At 41.3% G+C, this 20,985-nt stretch overlaps 1 protein-coding gene across 8 annotated transcripts in view; it reads right to left on the bottom strand.

Moving 5' to 3' along the window:
- Positions 1–20,212, bottom strand: part of GPAM (glycerol-3-phosphate acyltransferase, mitochondrial) — a 46,840-nt gene extending 26,628 nt beyond the window's left edge. The window contains exons 1-4 of one of the 8 annotated variants that reach the window (XM_075504546.1): positions 20,088–20,212; positions 6,224–6,351; positions 4,710–4,840; positions 2,578–2,700 (exon numbers count right to left, since the gene is read on the bottom strand). In XM_075504546.1, the coding sequence (XP_075360661.1) occupies positions 2,578–2,700; positions 4,710–4,811 (225 nt within the window). In that variant the 5' untranslated portion in view covers positions 4,812–4,840; positions 6,224–6,351; positions 20,088–20,212. Of the gene's footprint in view, positions 1–2,577; positions 2,701–4,709; positions 4,841–5,071; positions 5,271–5,603; positions 5,685–6,223; positions 6,352–6,679; positions 6,769–6,857; positions 6,870–20,087 lie in introns of those variants that run through there. The other 7 variants (XM_075504547.1, XM_075504544.1, XM_075504545.1 and 4 more) reach the window with 7 other exon arrangements.
- Positions 20,213–20,985: the final 773 nt, after the last annotated feature.

Below are 20,985 nucleotides of genomic sequence, written 5' to 3'. Positions count from 1 at the left end.
TGCCAGCAGATCAGGCATCACATAACGGCAGCCCAAGGGTCAGGATATCCATCCATGGTTAGGTGGCAAATCTCCACACCCCTGCTCTACCTGAACAACAAACTCAATCCAGCCTTCTGCATCCCTGGTACAGACTCTACATGCCAGGCTATTAACTGTTCTGGGATGAGTCTGGGAGCAGTTCCACTTTGGATAAACAAATATTCCCTGGCAGGAAGACCTAAACTTTAATCTTCCACATTCCGAGTATGTACCTTGACTGAGAGGCTAGTTTCTTTCTGCCCAAATAATATTTAATTATAAAACTGGTATCATGCCAACAGTGAATTACAGCTAAAACCACTGGGACTGTGCATGTCAAGGAAGGCAAAAACAGGACAGTGAAGGAGAAGATGGTTACCAGCAACAGCGTAGCTGCAGAACAGGCTCACTACCAATTTTGCAATGGGACTCAGGTAAGAGTTTCATTTGTTTGTATTTTATTTAGGACACACCATTTGCCACAAATTAAAATACATGTGTCTATGTCATTTGCAAATCAGGTAGAAATTACGTGCTACAGTGGGAGCACACAGTCTTTTGCCCCATGTTAAAGCATAACTGCACAGTACATACAATCAACAAATTGTTGCTCTAGGCTCTTAAGAGGAAACTTCAAGCTAATACTAATGTCTTTGACTATTCTCTGGTAATTTTTTTGTGGATCTTAAAGCTAGATGAAATGTTCTGGCAAAGAGAAGCAAAATGACTTGTTCTCGGTCTCCCAAAAAAAATCAGCAACAAAAAGTTAAGTAGCACTGAAGCCCAAGTCCACTCCAGTGCTCTAACTGTTAAGTTATAACCTCGCTCTGTGAAATTCATCCTCCAGCTGTAATGTCACACGGTAGCTTTTCCTTTTTTAACTTTTCCCCAATCCTATGTCAAGATGTGGTTCTGTAAGACCAAGTGAGCTGATACAGCATCTCCCCGCCGCTGCGAGAGAGAAGCCCAGGTCCCATCATCACATTCTACCCTTTCCCTCTAAACACTATCCCCCACCTCCTAACTTACACCACCTCTAGCATTCATCACACCCCTTAACAAACCAACTTCATTCAGGCAAGGTAGAAAACTAAGACAGCCAGACTAAATGAATAAATAAAGCAGGTAGTTTTCTGCTTGGTTAGTGAACTTGATCAGCCCCCAGGAGAGCAGGAAGGAACAGAACAGGGAGAAGCAAGACTTCCCACCACCTGCACCAGGCAAGGTGTTAGTTTGGCCAACACACTTAAGGCATTCTGTCTCGCTCATCCATCCCTTTTCCTTAAGAGAATTAACGAAATAGGCAGCTCAAAAAAATTGAAATATCTAGAGCCTAATGAGAGGTTCTAGTTTGTTATCATCTGCTGCAAGGATGGTATTTTCTCCTTGTGGCAGAAGGCAATAAAGTGCTTAATCAGGTCATGCCCCTTTCCTAAGTGGGATCTCAGGACAGGTAATTAGTTCCTTATTAAATGGACAAAATACAGAACAAGATTTTCCTTCCTAAAGCGTAATACCCAACTTGAGAGGAACAGTCTAATTACTAACACACTAATTACTAAATGTATAAAGGCCTAAGTTGAGGATTCCTACGCATCTTTTTACAAGTCAACACACTTAAGTGTCTGTTAGAAGTAGTCTCGGTTTATCTAATTGATTGTCTTGTTGCCCGTATCATACGTAGCCTTCAGCACATTTGGATTTCTATCCCACATTCATATGTCATTGCTACAATTTTCTGTTCTGGCATAGGAATAGATGAAATAACAACTTTTCCTTGGTCAAAGAAACAAGAAAATTTTCCCTCTACTCCAGCCAACCATGGAGCTCAGTGCAGGTGTAACTGAGTGCAATTTAAAGCCCATGGTGTACACATAGTCAAATTACATGAAGAACTGGCTGCAAACTGTATTATGCCGTTTATCAGCATTTTGCATCTTCAGCTTATGGAAAGCCGTAATGCAGTTCAATAAAGTTCACATTTGAAATCAGCTTGGTCAACCCCTCTAGAGCCACCATCTTGACACTGTTCCCCGCAGACAAATATCCCCGCTACCCTAACTGGCACTCCTTGTGCCCAGGCTGGGCTGAGAAGTCAGGAATCAGCCAGGTGTAGAAAACCAACCTGTAGTCTCAAGTTTGAAGGGAAGCATATTGCTTACTTTCAAAACTGTACTTATTCTGTGGATAGAGAATTAAGTGTCCTAAAAGTAAGCCTTAACACTTTCATATGCACCAAATTCCCATTATTAATCTAGCAGAGCAGACAATTTTTTCCATACAATTTCTTAGTGCTAATTCTGAAGACCAAGAGAGAGTTTTGTGCAAGGAATAAGTCCACACTGAAAAGCGGGAGACAAAGCATCACAACAGGTCTGTGTCATCCATTAATTCCATGACAAAAAAATATAACCACAAGCAAAGGTGAAAAACTATATTTCTTTATGAAGTAAGAACATTGTAACCTTAATTCTGAAAGCAAGAAAAATACTGAAACTTCATTACGCTGCAACTATGAGTTATTGTCAAATGTAATCCAGTCCATAATCTTCTTACCCGGCTCTGGGGAGTGCATACGTAGCAACATCGTCCCACAAATGGCCTTTTTCTGCTCAACAGAGTCTCTTTCCATTTTAAAGTGGCGGATCGGAAGAGAGTGGGCCTAGAGTTACACTCTCCCTGCAGAACAAAAGACCACTGTATAAATATCCAGAAATATGTGTTTTACTGGCTATGTGAAAACTTTGAGTAAGAGAAGATGCCAGGCACACACACACACACACAAAATTTACGTAAAACTAACAAAAAATTTTCCAAGATTTTTCTAAAATAAATTATATTATCTCAGATGATGTGATTTTAAAAACTAAAAGCAAAAATCACAGTGTCGTACTTATGTATCTTAAGCACTGCAGCATTTGCTGACACACAAAATTTTCAAATAAATAGTAACTCTAATAAGCAACAGCAAGGAAACTGACAGCTGAGAAAAGTGGAAGAAATTAACAGTAAATTACATTCTCAATAACGTAAGGGTGCTTGTAATATGAGCAATCTATTTTAGGCTTTAATGGACATCACCCTGTAAAATTGCAAGAAGACTGAATGTAGGCAAATATTAACTCCGTTGACCCTGTAGGCTCTTTTTCAGCACTTTCATGCAAAGTGATATGAAAAAGGAACCACTGTGCCTTCTCCAATGTTACGCCGTCTTTCTGAAGCTTACAGAACCAAAAAATCTAAAGTAACTGCATTCACAGAACACATTCTCTATGTTAGGACATAATGAAAATATATTTAACTACGATTTTTACAAAGACATTGATCATTCCCATTAAAGTCTACTGAATTATTGCTTGCCTGAGAATGAGCGCTGGATTGTCATTTTCTGAACCATATATTCTAAGTTTTTAATAAAAGGGAAGTTACAAAAACAAACCAAAACAAAACCAAAATATTGTTTAAAATAGCACATTTAAGTGGAAGAGAAGCAGGGTAGAACCAATACCTTAAACCAGCATAAGGGTTGGAAAACACAAATACAGATCATCACATACTCAGCTAGAAAGCCAGACCAGTGAGAAACAACCAGAAAGTTAAAAGCAAGCTGAAGATGCCTAAAAACTAAAATGTGCACATATCACATTTGGCAAGCGGTATGAATTGGCAATTATTCCAAGGCTAAGTCTTCCATCTGAAATAAACAAGCATCGAGATGCTAAGCCTGGCCCAATCCCTTCTCTATCACCTTCTGTAATGCTAACTCCAAAATGAACCAACTTTGTAACAATACTGTCTTCCTTCCGCTTGCCTCCAAGCCCTGACTGAACTTGCAGCCACTTTCTTACAAAACCTCATTCCTATCTCTTTTGTCTCGCCTGCCTTTATCCCACTCTCTCACAGATCTCTTGGTTACCGCAGCTTGCTGTCCCATGTAACTTACATCTAGCTATACAGAAAAGCCAGCTGCCAGGACATCTGTCCTTTCCCTCAACTCTGACCATGTCTCTAACTCTTCTGTATCAAGTTCAAACTCCTCCTCTCCAGAGCTGCGTCTAATTCTTCCTAACCTATGCTTCTAAACCAACCAGTACCAGCCCAGTCCCCGTGTGGTTTTTTTTGCTCCACCCAGCCCTCTCTGCTCACTGCCCCCTTTGTCTCCTCCAAATCCCAAGACTCACTCAACAGAGGACACGGACTTTTAATAGGCTCCTTATTTATATCCACCAAATTTTCTCTTCCCTCCTGTATTGCATGAAAAGCTCCAGCTACAGTGGCTGCATGACCATGATCTTTAGCTTCACGCTCCTTTTCACCCAGTGCATTTCAAACTACGTCCTTCAGAACAGCAACGAGCTTTCCATTTGACTTTCTGTTTGACCTCAGTCTACTCCAGAATGGGATTCTGCACATTTACTGCTACATAAAATGATTAGTTACATCACACCAGAAGACTGTAAGACTATCAATAGGGTTTGACAGGCTTTTTCTTTTCTAGCAACATTAGTCTCTGGCACAGCACTGAACTGTTGTTTCCTCCTTACATTTCAAGCTAAATTAAAACCAAACTGTATCATGCATGACAGAGGTGATGTCTTATCCTCGTTCTTCATAATAATAAAAAAAAGTCCACCTTTGATGAAAAAATAAGATAAATATGGCCAGTAACATTCATGATTTTTACTTACCCATTCTTCACTGGAATGCTTACATCTACTGATACTGCACTCTGCTGAGGTGGACAAATAGGAAACATCTATTGTTCCAAGGGACAAAGCAGTTTCATCCATGACACAGGAGTTGAACTGAAGATCAGAAGCTGAAAATAATAACATATATACATATATATACACACATAGAAACACATATACACACGCATAATTTCAGTGATGGGTATCTAGCAATAAATTAGCAAACTGGTATTTTGGCACCCTTCAGTAAAAGTTACGTTCTGAAGAAGTCTCACTGCAGTCTGAAATCAGCATGATTTTAATATGATAAAAAACCCAGCACATTCGATTTCCATAAACACAGCACACCAATCAGCTACCTGCATGTTTTTCTCTCCCTGCTCTTCTTCCCATTACAGGTCAGTATAGTCCCTTTATGCTTTTCCGCTGTTCTTCACTGCATGGTTTAAACCATTCAGCCACAAGGATACACATTTCAGCCATTTTCAAAAGTTTACTATTCTCTTGCACACCATGACCTCACTCTTTCATCATTTGCTTCTCAAGGACAACTATTATCTAAAAAAAAAGTCATTAATAGTCTCTCCCAATCCTATCTCACAGTCTATTTTATGTGTCTGATCTAGCCGTAGTCAAACCAGTTTGCAAACTCCTCAGAGGAAGGAGTGCTCTACACAAAAGCACACCCCTAAATCTGAACGTGCTGCTGACATAAGTGACGTTACGGGCTTGTGGGATTAAAAAGCAGTAAAGAAGTCTAAACTTACACTATTATTTTAAAATGGAAGTTATATAGTTCATTTAATAAGCACAGTAAACTATTCCTCCTCAGCCAAAGAAAAAAGGAAGTAGGCCAAACATAGCAAAACAACTTAGTGTTGTACTGCATACCTGCAAAAGACTACAAATTAATCTGCTTTGTTATGGAGGGCCATCAAAATAGGAATCCCAGCATCTTCCTCTAGAGAAACTGTGAAGTGGCAATACCGCCTCTCCCATCTGTTACCTCAAAGAAACTTGCGTTACAGCCAAGCTACAAGCCATCAGGAATAAGACTGTTCCCACCCTGTATGCTAACATTTGCAAGAGCAAGGCCTAAAACTTTAGTCCAACATTTTGTCTCTCTTACCGTCCTCCCCAAGCAGACGCAAACCTCTCCTGCAATACCTCCACGCAGAGTCCCCAGCGCAAACTGGAGACTGGAGTTTGAGCTAGCACATCCACACACACGCTTATCTTTACACAGCCTAAGTACATATGTTATTCTTCTTTCTTTGCTGGCTCTTACGCTCAATTTGCCTTTTTTTTTTTTCTTAGCGCTCAGGCAAATTAACATCTAAACCACCCGACAGATACAAAAAAAAGGCTCACAAACATCTAAACGATGAAAGCAAAACGCGTCCTCCAATCGTGCTCAAGGTGACCTTGGCTGCACCGGCATAGGTAAAAGAGGAACTTTAAAACAATACGTGGTTAAAAGCCTGTTTGAGCAACAGCCACTTCATACATACCTCTACCAAAATCTGCCCTCCCGAGTGCCCGCTCTCCGCTGCGGCGCTTACGCTGCTACCCTGCTGAAGCACGCCATCCCCCCCGGCTCGGAGCAGGGCTGGAGTATCCCGCACGCTCACAAGATCTGCTATAAATAAAAACACGACGGCTGAGCGCGGGCATCGGGTGTGGAGCGACCCCGGGCAACGCCGCCACCCGCTGCCAAGGGGCCGTCCCCGCGCCCTCCCCACCGCCGCCAGGGGCGGGCGCCGACCGCGGGCAGCCGCGGGCAGCCGCCGGCACCGGCCCCCGGCAGGCCCCAGCGCCCCCGGCCCCGGAGCCCCCCGCGGGGCCGGCCGAGGCTCCCCGCGCCCGCCCCCCGCTCGGCTCCACGGCAGCCGCGGGGCCGGGCAGCGCCGCCGCCTCGCCTCGCCCCGCCGCCCCTCAGAGGGGGCCGCCACACGCGCCCCCCGTACCCGGGCCGGCCGCTCCTCCGCGGCGCCGCGCAGCCCACGCGCCCCGGCTCCGCGCTCCGCCGCCGGCTGCTGGCAGCGGCCCGCCCCCTCCCGCCACGCGGCAGCCCTCGCCCTGCCCTGCCCCGCCCCGCCGCCGGGGGCAGCACCCACGGACACGGACACGCACACGCGCACGGACCCGGACCCGGACCTGGACCCGGCTCCCGCACCGCGGGCCCCGCAGCAGCCGCTGCCCCCCTGCCGCCCGCCGGGCCGCGCGGCGGCGCCGGGCCTGACGCGACTTCCTGAGCGCCCGTCGCCATGGTGCGGGCCCGCCGCCTCCCGCCCAGCCCCGCGGCCGCCTGCCCCGCGCCGACTCCGGCCGGCTGCGGGCCCGGCCCGGCCCGGCCCGGCCCTGCCCTGCCCTGCCCGCCCGCTCCTCGGCGACGCCCTTGCACCCCCCGCGCCCGCGGCGGGGCCCGTCCCCGCGCCGCCACCGGCGCTGCCCCGAGCAGCTCCGGCCGCCCCAGCTTTGAACCGCAGCCCAGCGCGGCCTCTCCCCCTCGGTGCCAGGTGTCACCGTCCGCAGCCACCGCAGATGCAGGGGCATCGTTAAACAGCCGTTTCCAGCACCAAACCGCCTCCCCTGCCCTCTCCTGCTGGCGACAGAAGTGACTAACGGTTATTTTGCTCTCAAACCAGAGCTGCTAAAAAGAAAAACACTGGAAAAGTTATGTAAAATCGTGTTTGTATGGGTTTACAGCGACTCTGAGCTGCAACGGAGTTGCTGTAGAAATGAACAATTGCAGAAAATTCGGGACAGGTATCGATCTGCCTACCTGGCCTTGCAGCAGTGCCAGTTTGCCTTTTACTGAGTGCAAAAGTAAATGTTGATTGAGATTGCTGCATATAAACAAACATGGGCTGAGAGTAGTTTTTGGCTTTGGCAGCCTTGGGCTATTTAAAGACAGTCTTTCTGTGGCTTAAGTTGAGTTGCAGACCTACGGAAAGGCTAGCACCGACATTCCTTCTTTGAATGTCCAAGTCTTCACGGTTATTCGAAACAGTGCAACACAGGAATAAAGCGACAAAATACAAGACATCATTTTACACTAATGCGAATATTCTGCTTATCAAATGTAAGTAACCCAAGGAGGTATTCTCCTTCTAGAGGTCTCACTTCTAGATGTCATTTTCAATTTATTACAAATGAGGATTGTTAAGTAAGAATCACAAATGCTTGTCACACAGAAAAGAAAATGCATGAGATTTGATAGACAAACCCCAAACTGCTACATGCATATGTGAGTTGTCCTACTTCCCACAACTGAGTGCCTCCTGGGGAGTATCGCTGGGGTATTAGAGCTGACACTTTACGAAGAGCGTTCTGCAGTTTATGGGTCAGAAGAGATTTTGGATCTGAATTTTCCTCCGTTTAGCAAGAAAAGATACTCTATTTTGTTGCAAGGTGGACTTTGGAATATAAGACATCTACTTTTCAAATCACAAAAATACAATAAGATGTGATCTAGTGAAATGTACAACTCGTATAAAAGTTTGTATTTCTGCATAATATACAGTGCAGCACTTGTGCACAGTGTAGAGCAAAGCACCATTTTCTAGGGCATTATATTTTGTATAGAGAAAGGACAATGTCTAATTGTATTTCTTACAACATATTCACATACTAAAGTTTTCTCCCAGTTTTCTCATCATCTGGGCCAAGAATTTCAGATCTGATTAGCAGTTCTGCATGTCAGTTCTCATGAAGGAGAGTTGGTTGAAGCAGTGCCAAACACCCACTTTCAAGTTTTGGTCTTGAAAAGCAACATAGCCAGAATCTGTAGCCACTTCTGAAATACAAGCCCGTAACTGTTCAGCTTTATAACAAAGCTTTTGACTTAATACCAACTTTTTCTTGAATTGATTTACTGAAGGTCAGCTGGGAAAGAGGGGCAGATTCTGCTTTCATCTGGGTCTGCTGCAGCTAATTGGATTTGTAACTGCTTTGCTAATCAGAGCCTAGCCCAGGAGGCCATCTATATGGAAAGAAAATCCATGAGGGTTTCACCAACAGAGAGTCACAGTGCTACTGTCAGATTTGTGTGATCTCCGTTATTACACCCTTGTCTCAGCTTTGCTTGCATAATGAGCATCTCATTGACTTGGCGGAGTTGTGGAGGCCAGAGGACACGTCTGTCTCCGATCCTGTGGCCCAGCCGGTGAGCAGGGCCACGTCCCACACTCAGGATTGTGTGGAGTTGCATCGGAAGCATCAGAAGGACTCCACTCAGAAAAGTGAAGTCCAGTGTTACATCTTGTATTTTTGTAACTCTCTTTGCATAAAGAGCAGATCACAGAAGTAGTCAAAGTCCCAATATAATGCTCATTGCTTCCAGGCTCAATGCTCAATGATCGTTGCTTCCAGGATGGGTCTGTCTACGTAAGACTGTGTGCAATGGGAGAAGCCAAAGCTGTGACTAAAGGGGCAGAATTATCTCAGAAATCACACTGGAGGAGATGATTCAACAACTGTATTACATGAAAACAATATAACAGAGATGGCAATGAATGGTTACATCTAGAGTCTAAGAAAATGCATGAAATGTAAGGCAGTTAAAATTCTTATTAGTGTTGTCTAATAATTTCATTGCTCCACTGCATTTGTATTGTTACTTGGGAACTTCTTAGTAGGTTCTTTACATTAAAAAGGACCATCGATATTGCTTACACACAACATTACCTTCTCTAGGTATGGAATCACTTTGATGTTTTTTTTCCTCTTCCACACATAAAAATAGGGGATCAAACAGTGCACTCAGTTTCAGCGTGCTATAATGTAACTCAGAGCAAACTCTCAGCCACTGAGTGTAAAGCAAGCTTGTCTGCTTTGCTTCCCATCTAAAAAGATGAACTATAGTACCTTCAGAATCTAGTATGAATCTTTTGGCATGTTTTTTCCTTGCATGCGTTTACACTGGTATATTTTTCAGGTTGCAAAATAGTTATTTCTGTGATAGGAGTAATACAGAAATCAAAATAAAAGTCTCAGTGGCTTTATCATCATTTTATACAGTCTCTAGAGTCTGATTTTAGTATCATTTGTGAGAAAACTGCTTAGGTTATTCTCTAGACTGTTTTGAAAAGAACAGTGAACAGATGCAGTGTTTTACTCAAACATAGTGATTCTGTGTAATCAAAAAAGAAGTTGTTTCTGGTATGATTGTAAAGCAGTTTTCTTGCTTTTCTAACCTTAGAAAATTCTTGGCTTATTGTAAAATAAATCCAGAGATAATTTTGTCACTCATCTGAAAAGGATGCAGAATTAGTCCAATGGCAATTGCAGCTCAGCAAGATCTTTTTACAGGATACACTTGTATAAATCCTCAGGCTGAGTAGTAAAATCTCATTTCAGTATTGAGAGCTTGGTGGTGATGTTGTGTTGCTATGGAATCAAGCAAATGGGAAAAATTTTGGAATGCCCTAAAGGAACAGACTTTCAGAGCTGCATGTGCTCCAAAAAGCTCAAATACCACTGGGTCTGGCTTCCAGAAAAGAGAGACTCTATCCTGCTTCCATTGAAGTCAATGGGAGGCTTGCCACCGACCTCAGTAGGAGCGGGCGCATGCCTAAGTTTTGCAATCCATCTTTTTAAACTTCTTAAACCGAGGTGTTTACTGTGCCAATGAGTCCAGGGAGGTAATTTGCATATGATGGCAAATCCGCAGAACTCTGGCTTTGTGTGAATAAGCTGCTGACCACATCGCGCAGAGCAGCCTGCAAATGAGAAAGAGCTGGCAGGGCTCGTTGTTTTTTTTTTTTAAATAATGATTAGTCCTTCCTATGTTTAAATTCCTCATGATGCTTCCAATGGAGTGCAACAAAGTACCTGTTTGCTAGACAATGCTGTGGGGAGGAGGAGCGAGAAAGGACGAGGGGGGACTTCTTTTTACATCGCCTCTACCCCGGGTCTGTGCTCCCAGCTTGTTTCCAGCGATTCCCATGATGTCACTTTTAGTAATGGAGATGTGTTTACAAAAGAGTACACAGCATCCTCTTTAAAAAGAAACTTTCAACCCAGGGAGTGCTACAAAAGTTAGGAAACCAAAAACTGCGTGAGGAGGGAGTAAAGATCCAGACAAAGGTTCTTTGTTTGCAGTGACCGAACTCAACCTCACATGACTATGAACAATAATGAATATGCAATTTGGCAGTTGCAGAACTCCATGTCAGCAGTATTGCCTTTGGTATACAATGTATTAAGAGCATCTGAGAGTAGCAAGTGGCCGTGAAACCGACTGATAAGATTGTACGTAGAAATGGTTTGGATATACTTTATATCTCCTTTCAAGACAAACGATTTCTTCTCTTCTATTTCATCTCCCTTATCTTGAGAACAAATGCAAAATTCATTAAGAGTACAGTGACTCTCTCCTATGCAATATAGCACATTGTGTTTCTGTAATTTCTTCTCGTTCAAATATCGTATTTAGATAAGGGCATTTCAGCCCAAGCTGCTCCTAGCTTTTCCCTTGAACTTGTTACATTAGTACAAAAAAGGCTTTTGTTCTAACAGAAAGCACTACTGGGTTAAAACCAGTATAACTAACTTTTACACTTGCAAACTTAGCACCATTTATCTATCAAGCAATTACACACATACTTGTATTACGCACAAATCAGAAAATCTTAACTGTCCAAAGGAATTTGCCAGCATTTTTAATTTAGGAACACTGACTGACAGAATTTGGAAGAAGATTCTCCCATATTCAGACCTTAAGCAATTATCTGCCATAACAATGCAAGTTTCCCCATGCCTGCTGTGAATAAGGGGTACATTTTGTAAGGGTGGTTATTTCAGTTCTCTGCTTTTGTTTGTTGAGGGTATTTGCTAAGCTGACATTTTATCTAAGCGTTGATTTTATCTGAAAAATAACAGATGAAACAACTAATTTACTGTTTATAGGCCCTAAATACTGTTGGATACCTCAAAAATATTATCCATCTGTAAATCATTAAAAATCAGTATGTGTGGGGGACTCTGGTTACATAAAGGATAAATCCAGTTTTGTGTCTGCAGATATTTCAAGTTTCACTAATGGCTTTATTTTATGTCAGGCCCAATGGACTTCTACTTGTTGCCATCTCCCCCGCAGAAGACAGAAGATTAGTTTCTTCTCATCTGGCTCCCTCTCCAGGAATGTAGAACTGCCTTCTATCCCTCCAAAGAAACAACCAAGGAATAAAGAAATCTGAGAGCTGAGGGCAGTATGGACTATTTTGAAAAAATGGCATATCACAAAAAGAATCACAAAATCGTGATCTTATCAAATTTGCCGTGACTCATCCTTGAGGGACTGCAAATTGTTCTAGAATAACACAACCCCTAATTATTATGAGATGCTAGGCAAGTCTTTCATCAGCATCTCAAAAGGAGGCGGTTTTCACTGCTCAGGTTTGCTCTATTGTGCAGTTGTTGGCTTTAGAAGGACTTGTCATACCTTATAATTTAAAGCGCTGTAGATGTTGGAAGTTGGGATCACAGACAGCTCTTTCAACTACCAGTGCACAAGAGTCTTTGCAACAGATTATATGACCCAGGTGTTGAATCACGTGCTATCCCATCCCTCCCCTCATTTTCGGGTATTTGGGACCTTAATCAGGGCACTCCCGTGTGGGCCACTGCAAGTGTCTTAATGCCTTTGACATGGAAGACATAAGACCTGTTGGTTGGGAAATTTTCTCAGAATTTTGGGGACATCTTTTGCAAACACCTTGGGAGGGTTAGGAGAGTGTTGGGGCATCTGTTCTGACCTGATGCAATGATCCTGATGCAGACTGCCATATTCCAATGAAGGCTTTACAACCCCAATATTTTCCAGTCTCCTGTATGATTATCTCTTCTGCAGATGAACAGAGAGCCATCTTCAAAGGGCAACACCCCCACCCCAATTTACCCAGGCAAACAAAATGGATTTGCTGATTTGGGTTTTGCAAAAAATAAACAGGAACTAAAATTTCCCATAGATGTCTAGATATATTTCTGTTGTTTTGCGAGTCACTCGCACTAAAAATACAAGGTCTCTGGGCTTTAGTTCATCATAGATATATATAATTAACTTTATGTAGCTGAAATTTCATCTATGAACACAATCAACAAAAAGTAAACTATAAATTTTGTTTCAGCACTGCAAAATTAACTGAGAACCCTGACAAAAGTGATTTTTTGCCTTTGGTCTTCTCTTTGCACTAATCTAGCTACACCAGTTGTTATATTCCAATTCTGACATTCAAATCATGCTGAGCAATTTTCCCACAGTGTATTTCCCAAACAAAAGCATTTTTTCCCACTCCCACTTATGTGTGTCCTGGATCTGGGAACTGCAGAAAAATATCCTTGTTTTAGTCCTAAGACCCAGCCAACAATTGTATTGCAGTGCTAGATTTCACAGACTATCAGTGCTCATTTGACCAAAACGATACCAACTGGCCTGGCAAAAGCATACCTTTGAGTTACTAAATAACAGATATTCAACTTACAACATAAAATCCTACTTAGGTTTTTTTTTTACCTCTTTGAAGCATAACCTAACACTTTCCCAAGCACCTTATACCTTTGTAAGAGCAGGAATATTTTTATGGATATACCCTAAACTATTAAATTGCTTAATTATTCCAGGATATTCACCTGGAATGGCAGAGGTCTTGACAAGGATATCATCTCTTGCTAAGAGATGATGTTTTTGCAGCTCTGGCCCTTCCCCTTTATAAAAGAAGAGTGCATATTACCAGCTTGGTATTTCACACATGACCAGCCATTGCTTCAGGAAAATTAGATGGGGCATAGCATGACAGGCTGGTTTCATAAAGCTGTTTGCAGGCTCAGGACTGAGTGACTCCACAGCTCTTTCAGATTTAGGATAATGCAGGATCATGTATGCCTTGTTTATTCTTACTGCACCTTCCCCTTTCATTCTCTCCATAGGAGGGGTAAAGCAACAGTGGTTTCTGGAGGGTTCTTGTTTGTTTTACGTTTACCTGCAGTGAGAGATTAGACTACACGTTCCCTGCAGCAAAATGCCCTAGGCTGTAGTTTTGAGCCAGATCTTTTGGGGAAGAGAAATGATTGATGCCTTTCATTAGGACCTTATCAACTTAACCTGAGGTACAAGAGAAGGGTTTGCCTTTAAACTGCCTGTCTTTCAGAGACATAAAGTTACAAAAAGAACATTTCATCCAGCATTAAAAAATTGGGCAAATTTGAGCACCTATCCATCAGCATAATTTACTAAAAGTGTCACAGTAGTTCAGGTAAAATAAAATTGGCACAACGGGTGATAGAATTCAGGTTGAAAGGCAAGATGAGGAGCCTCTTGAAGCAAGTGTCTTATTTCTTCTGAGGAGCTGGAAAAAAAATAGTAAACTATAGATGCCACTTCTGTATTTTGTGATTGAACTTTTTAATTTTCAATGTTATGGATTGACTACAGCAGTCTGATATTATGAAATATAAAAAGTAATGAGCAGGCCAGTGCACTTCAAATGTGCATTCAGAAATCTGCTTTAGTGAGAATATACTGGGCATGCATCTGCCTCAGGGTCTGCCCTGCAAAAAGTTTTCTTCTCATTTTCTATCTGCCTACTGCACTGTCTCCAAGATCAAACTGAGCTCCACCATTCAAGCTGAGTGGTGTTTCCCCACCAGCTTTTTTCATAAAAGAACTTTCTGTGCATTTTCACCTGTGACATTTCTCAGATATGTTTTTTGTGGATAGTTAGTATTTAGTATTTCTTATATGACACAAGTTTAGAATGTGCTAATTAAGTTAATGAATAAAAAAAAAAAAAAACCACTTGGGAAGCACTGGCCAGATTGGAAACTGGAGAAGGCTCCTATGCAGTTAAGAAGTAATTTCTGGAACAGCCTTCCAAGAGGATTATGGGGCAAATATCAGCCTCAAGTCCAACCTACATCATGGGATCATCCTGACATTTTTGGCCACTCCTCATTCTGTTTCAGCTCCTCTGGTAGATCATTAGTACATATGGGCCAGGAGGTACCATCAGTAATCCTAATATGATGAAAGATGGAGCAAAATTTCATCGTTTGTTTACACTAGGAACACTTGTTGCTAAAAATGTCTTCATTACTATATTTTAACTAATATTTCAAGCACTAGCATAGATATGTTATCTGTTCCTGATCAGCCCTCAAAGTGAGAGCCAATATATTTTGAAACACAATTTATTTTCTAATCTAGGCCTTGTTAAATCTCATAAAACCTGGGTCAGGCAGATCTGGAGAAAAAGTCATCCATATCTCTGTACTTGGAAAATTTGGAAGCAGAACAATGCACGATCAAAGAGTTCAAATGCCATTTTGCAACTTTGTGGTCAGTAGCATGACCCACTCTCTCTGCTTCTCTGTTCTATCTATTCCTCTGGTAAATCTATATAAGATGGTTTCTGACCACAGATGTGCCACATCTCATATTCGTGTGGTCAGTTGATATTCGGAATTGAAAAAGGGTCCATACAAAGCAAGGTGTGCATTTTCAGGGGACACACCAGAAAATACATGCTGATGGAGCACTCCAGTGAAGAAATGCCTTAAATCTAACTTGGGTTTGCTATGGGAATTCAAATTAATCATTTAGAAAGGTGTTAAATTAGTGTTAGAGAAGGAAAGGAGGGAAGTGTTATTATAGCTAACAACACTTCAAATTGCCACTCTGTCTATAATCCTTCTGATTTAGATTTAGATTTAAATACTCGTTTCATTTTTGCTAAACTAAGATTCCCCTCCCCATCTCAATTCTCTTCAATTTCTTCCATTCCAGGCTAAACTCTGTATTCAGTGCAACAGCCAAGACATCCTTAGATTCTCTTTCCCCAGTACTGATCCTGATTTAGCCTAATTCAAATTAGATTAAATACAAGAAAAAGGGCTAACACAGTAGATGTAACTTGTGACTCTTGACTAAGTCTTCTTCTGATGTCTTCTCTGTCTATATGTTACTGTGTTTTAGCTGATATAGCCTGAGACACCCTGGGTAAAATCATGGCATTGCAAAAGTCAATGGTGAAACTCCCACCCAGAACAGGAAAGCTGCATCACACTGGTGTATGGTATGAATATCACATAACTTATATACTGCCACAGCTACATATTTTCTGAGCCCTATTTGAACTTATACCATACACTTATATATTAATCGTTTGACTTACGTAGGGAGGATTTTAATTAATGTAAAATTAATTCAACCGAGAGTAACCTTTGAAACCATGCTTACATTATCAGTTGTGATTTGTGCAGGATACCTCATGGAGCTGCAATCTATGCATCCTTACGTAACAGGCATTAAGAAGCAGTTACACAACTTAATGCAAACACCACTGACAGATGAAAATCCATGGCACAGACAGGATCTTGAGTAATCATCAAAGCAGTGCCAGAAAGCAAATTCTACCTGCAGAAAACTTTTTTTCATGTTAAATGCATTTCAGGGGATGCTGTGCATTTCAGTTGCTGGTAGGCAGATAGTACTTTTGCGAGCCTTGATACAGAGTCTGCCACAAAGTGGCTTTTTATTGTAAACTTTTTATCCTTCAAAACCTGTTAATACAAACTTTGACCAACACTTCCACAAAATGCGTGTGCAATTCAACTCATATCTTTACTGACTGCAATAATAAACTTTCGGTCTAAAACAAACAGGTCATTAGCAAACAGATACTTTTGTGCACTGTGGTTGCTTGGGCCCCTCTCCTCCTGTCATCCCGTTTTTCACTCACTGTTCACATGCTTGGAGTTTGATGTCTGAGCATGTCTTCATGATGCCAGGGCCTTGCAGCTTTCTCAAATTTAGTACGGATTAAGAACATACTCCATTTCTCTGTGCACAAAGTTTATTAGCGTCCCTTAATTATAACTGTTAATTCAGGCAATACTTTTATCTCTGGTGTTAACTTAAGGTCACAGGGTATGTCTAAATTCAGGCAGCCATGCCCGTACATACATATATTGTAACTTCAAGAAATTATATCCAATTATCTTTGTACTATCTTCAGAATATTTTTTAAAAGTTGTAATTTCTTCATAAATAGATTTCATTTTGTACAAAAGGAGCATTCCAAGACCCCTTTTAGATACTTTATATTGCAGAAGTTGAAGTGCTATACAAACTATTTTATGGGACAGATCCTGGTCACTTTTACATCAATAGAAATTGGGATGACTCCAAATTCTTACTGGTATAACAAAACAGAATTTTTTTCCCCAGCCATAAAAAAGGCAAAAGGCTCACACGCATGGCAAGACATAACTGTGTGGTCAGAAATACTTTTTGAAAGATGCGGTTTATCACAGTTCAACTACATTACATCTTTAGAAAACACTCAAGTATTTTAAACACCATCAGGCCTGGAAGAAGACACTTACAGGTTTGGTTTTTTGTGATTTTTTTTTTTTTCAATCTGTGGCATTGCCTGCTTCCTTGTCTGAGGTGTTCACAATGGTTTAAGAGGTAATGCGTTTGAATCGAATATATTCAAACAACAGTAAAATAGCAGTACTGGATGACGAGGGCACACAGAATTGGGCTGCGTTCAGGGGGACAGGAATGCTGAAAGAAGGGAAAGTTTGGTTTTTACCTTTTTCACAGCCTGATAAGAATTCACCCATCCAACTTTACTTCTAACCCACTAGTCTAAGGAGGCATTCTATTTCCCCTGTTGAGTCTTCCATTTTTAGGCTTCCATCTCTCCAAACACAATCACTTGGAAATACTTAAGTACATTTATTCAGTCACTGAAAAGCCTACCCAACAAAGCCCAAAGACTAGGTTTAAGAATCAGCTGAAAACCTGACCCCTCCTGATTCACCTTTTCCATTGTTTTTCCCTTCTCTCTCAACAGAAAGAAAATACACCATTCCTTTGGGGTTTTTTGGTTAAAACTCACTAATGACAAAATATATCCCTCAGCTGGGAGGTGTTCAGTGAGCTGGATGGGGGAAACAAACCACCTGAAAAATAAGTTGTCGTCAAAAGCATCACGCTGGTCCAACCGTAGAGGCAGTGGAAGGGTGGGAGGAATAACCGAGGGAGGGGCAGGAGCTGCACAAAGTGGCAGGGCCATTGAAAGACATGTATGTGGAGCTGCGCTCAGAGAGTCGTATCCTACTGCTTGTGAGGAATAGCATTGTTTTCTGTTATTGAATGAGAACATAAACATGGGGGAGGGAGAGCCCCAGGAGGAAAACAGACTTCATGGAAAATGAGGTCAAATCTCAGCTTTAAAAAGTACATTCTTTACATGATTATCCAGGTTAAGGCTTAGTTTTGTTTTCTGGGGGTGAAAAAAGGAAAATAACTTAAATACTCATAACATGCCTTTCCCCTCATTTAAATTCCCAGTTTAAAAAAAAAAAAAGATAAATTAATCAGTTTTGCTTGTATGCCAGCAATTCAGTTTACCAGAATATATGTGTATTCATTCCCTAATTAAAACTAAATTCCATTTGTCAAAGCCCTTAAGAGCACAGTGGTGTCAATGGGATTAATCACCAAAGCATGTTTTTCTTGAACAAGGTATTTTCCTCAATGTTTTGCTACAAGTTACATCCAATTCAGCCATGCTTGAAAACACTATAATTGTATTGGTCAGGAACATAATTTTTTTCTTAATGAAATAGGTTTCCTAAGTGGTTTCTTCCACCTACAGTTTGGAAACCAGTATACTGTCATATCGGCTACTTTCTTTCCTTGCCTACTATTGGCAAACTGTCATTTTATCTCTGTATGCAAGGTTAAAACCTCTGGATACAAACGGAGGGACTATGAGGACAGAAGAATCTGGGAAATGTGATGAAGTGTTTATTCACTATCTTCTGAATTACTTTTACCTTCAACTCCTAATTTTTTAAATGTTTCTTTGTAATGGTTATTCCAGAATTGTCTGTCATCTACAACATTCTAATTGTATTGCTTTAACTAACAGATAAGTACAAAACATCATTCCACAGACTTCTTTTTAATCGTGGGTTTCTCTTCCTTGATTAAAAAATAACAATAAAGGAACGCATAAAAAGATAACTGTAAAGCAGGCAGTGATTCTGAAAGAAATTAAGCTGCTCTGCCCCAAATAGTTCAGTTCACTTTGCCCATTGTAAGACACCTGGGAACCATTTATTTCCCACCCTTCCCTCTGCTTGCAAGTATCCTGAGCACTCTGGGTGCACCTCTAACTGTATCTTCTTTTCCTTTTATCCAAAAAACTAATGAGAAAATAACCAGTGTCTTACCACATCCAGCCAATGCTGCCAAATGTGCGGTCATGAACAAGGGCATAAATAAAATCTGCCTGGATGAAGCATGGTTTGTATGTAGAGGGGAGGTACCCAGGAGAAGTGCCAGGGATGATCTCTGTCCCCTGCTATTTTATCTGTCTTGCTAAGGCATTTACACGGCTCCCATTACTATGATGCCAGAATATATAGGAACATACGGCTATTCTTACAACACTCAAATAGGGTGGACAGATTACATGGGTTACCCCAGGTCAGAAGTTTGAAGCAGAACAGATCATTACACAAGCTTCACAAGCTCTTGATCAGTAGAAGGTGTTTAGCAACCATTTCTATATAAATCAACACCTAACCCCATTCCCAAAGTATCCAAATGTTTCTCAAGCATTTATGTTAAAATAGTCAAGAAGCCCCATCTTGGAGCTTTTATTGGACATGAACCAATGGTTGAAATGAACTGGTGTTTGACTTACAGCAGCTTCTTTTGGTGCACACCAAATACTCTTCAGCTATGGCTGTCAAATGTATTTTGTAACAAGACTTCTAAATTTCTGTTTTAGTCAATCATTTTAATCATAGAGTGCCTAGTAAGACTATATTTCCCCATTGCCCATGTGGTCATAAAATTGAGTTAATTTCTATTAGCTGAAGATGTCACTAACCTACTCATGCCTTTAGGTTTTCAAAGTTAGACTATCAGAACATGCTTTAAAGCAGCGTTATACCTGAAATTGATTTGGAAGCAAAATATACGTCTTCACATGCATCAAGAAGTTATCTCCAAGATATATATATTTGAATATGATCTTGTTAATTTACTGCAGCCAGCAGTGAGATTTCTGCGTGAGACACAGACATGTTAACAACCACTATGAGTGATGTCAGTTCAGGCTGATGGTTGGATATGACCCGGTAGCTTCTCCTGTAGAGGTACGCATCGCTGGCTGGCTGAGTAGCACATTGTGTGCCCCTTAGTCCATAAACTCTATACACCTGCTTTGGCACAAAAGGAGGAATAATGCCCTTTATACAATCCTTTATGATTCCCATATGATACCATACAGCCAGAAAGTATTAACACGTTTATAATTATTGTTATCTGCAAAATGGCAAAATACTTACCAACCTGGTGGGATGCTGGGAAAGATAATTAACTATTGTTTGGAAAAGCTCTTAAGACTGCTGAATGCTAAGTCCTGCAAGAGAGAGAAATATATGAGCCACTGACACTTGGTTAACACACACGCATGTCATCATCCCTGCAGACTTAACAGCTTCATGGGCATTGGTAGCCAAAAGAAATAAGCAAGGCTGGATTGCTCAAAATTAATAATGGGTTTGGACAACACTTGGCAATGAAAAGTCATGTGTTCAGTATGTTGACATCTTTTCCCTTAAAACACCTAGTATTGCAGTTTAATCTAAATATTTTTCATCTAGTACCATCCTTCTAACATGAGGCATTACTGTATCCCATAATTTTACTGATGCCAATATGTGTTCATGCTCAATAAGCTTAGTCAGCAGTGATTTGCTTCAGATTTCATTATGAAAATGGTTTTTTTAGCCATTTTGTTTTCTAAACCAACTTCTATTTTTTATTCTTGGTTTTAAAGTCACAAGGATATGTTGTATCCTTGTAGACCTAGACAAAATCCTCATGACAGAAAACCTGTGACCAATAAAGGTACCGAAGGAAAAGCATACAAGAGGAAAATGTCATGAAATTCCAGATGCCAAAGACACTTTCTGCAGCAGCACCATTGCAGCAATGTAATGAAGGATGTTTTCAGCATGTATTTAATAAATTTCTACTTTCAGTGGTGACAATTTGAGCTTAGTGAAAATCAGAGGGGTTGGACTGGAATTGGTGGCAACAATGCTAGACTGTTTCACACAATGCACCCATTCAAATGACTTTGGGAAGTTATGGGCTCCACCTTTCATATCTTCATGCTGAAATATCCTAGTGGCTATTTCAGCTGTAACAAATGCAAGCTTTAAGATTAATTTAATAGAT

Source organism: Mycteria americana, chromosome 6 (genome assembly GCF_035582795.1).
Source record: "Mycteria americana isolate JAX WOST 10 ecotype Jacksonville Zoo and Gardens chromosome 6, USCA_MyAme_1.0, whole genome shotgun sequence".
NCBI classification, from domain to species: domain Eukaryota; kingdom Metazoa; phylum Chordata; class Aves; order Ciconiiformes; family Ciconiidae; genus Mycteria; species Mycteria americana.
The sequence above is the reverse complement of the archived record's forward strand: the minus strand, read 5'-3'. Positions and strand labels throughout refer to the sequence as shown.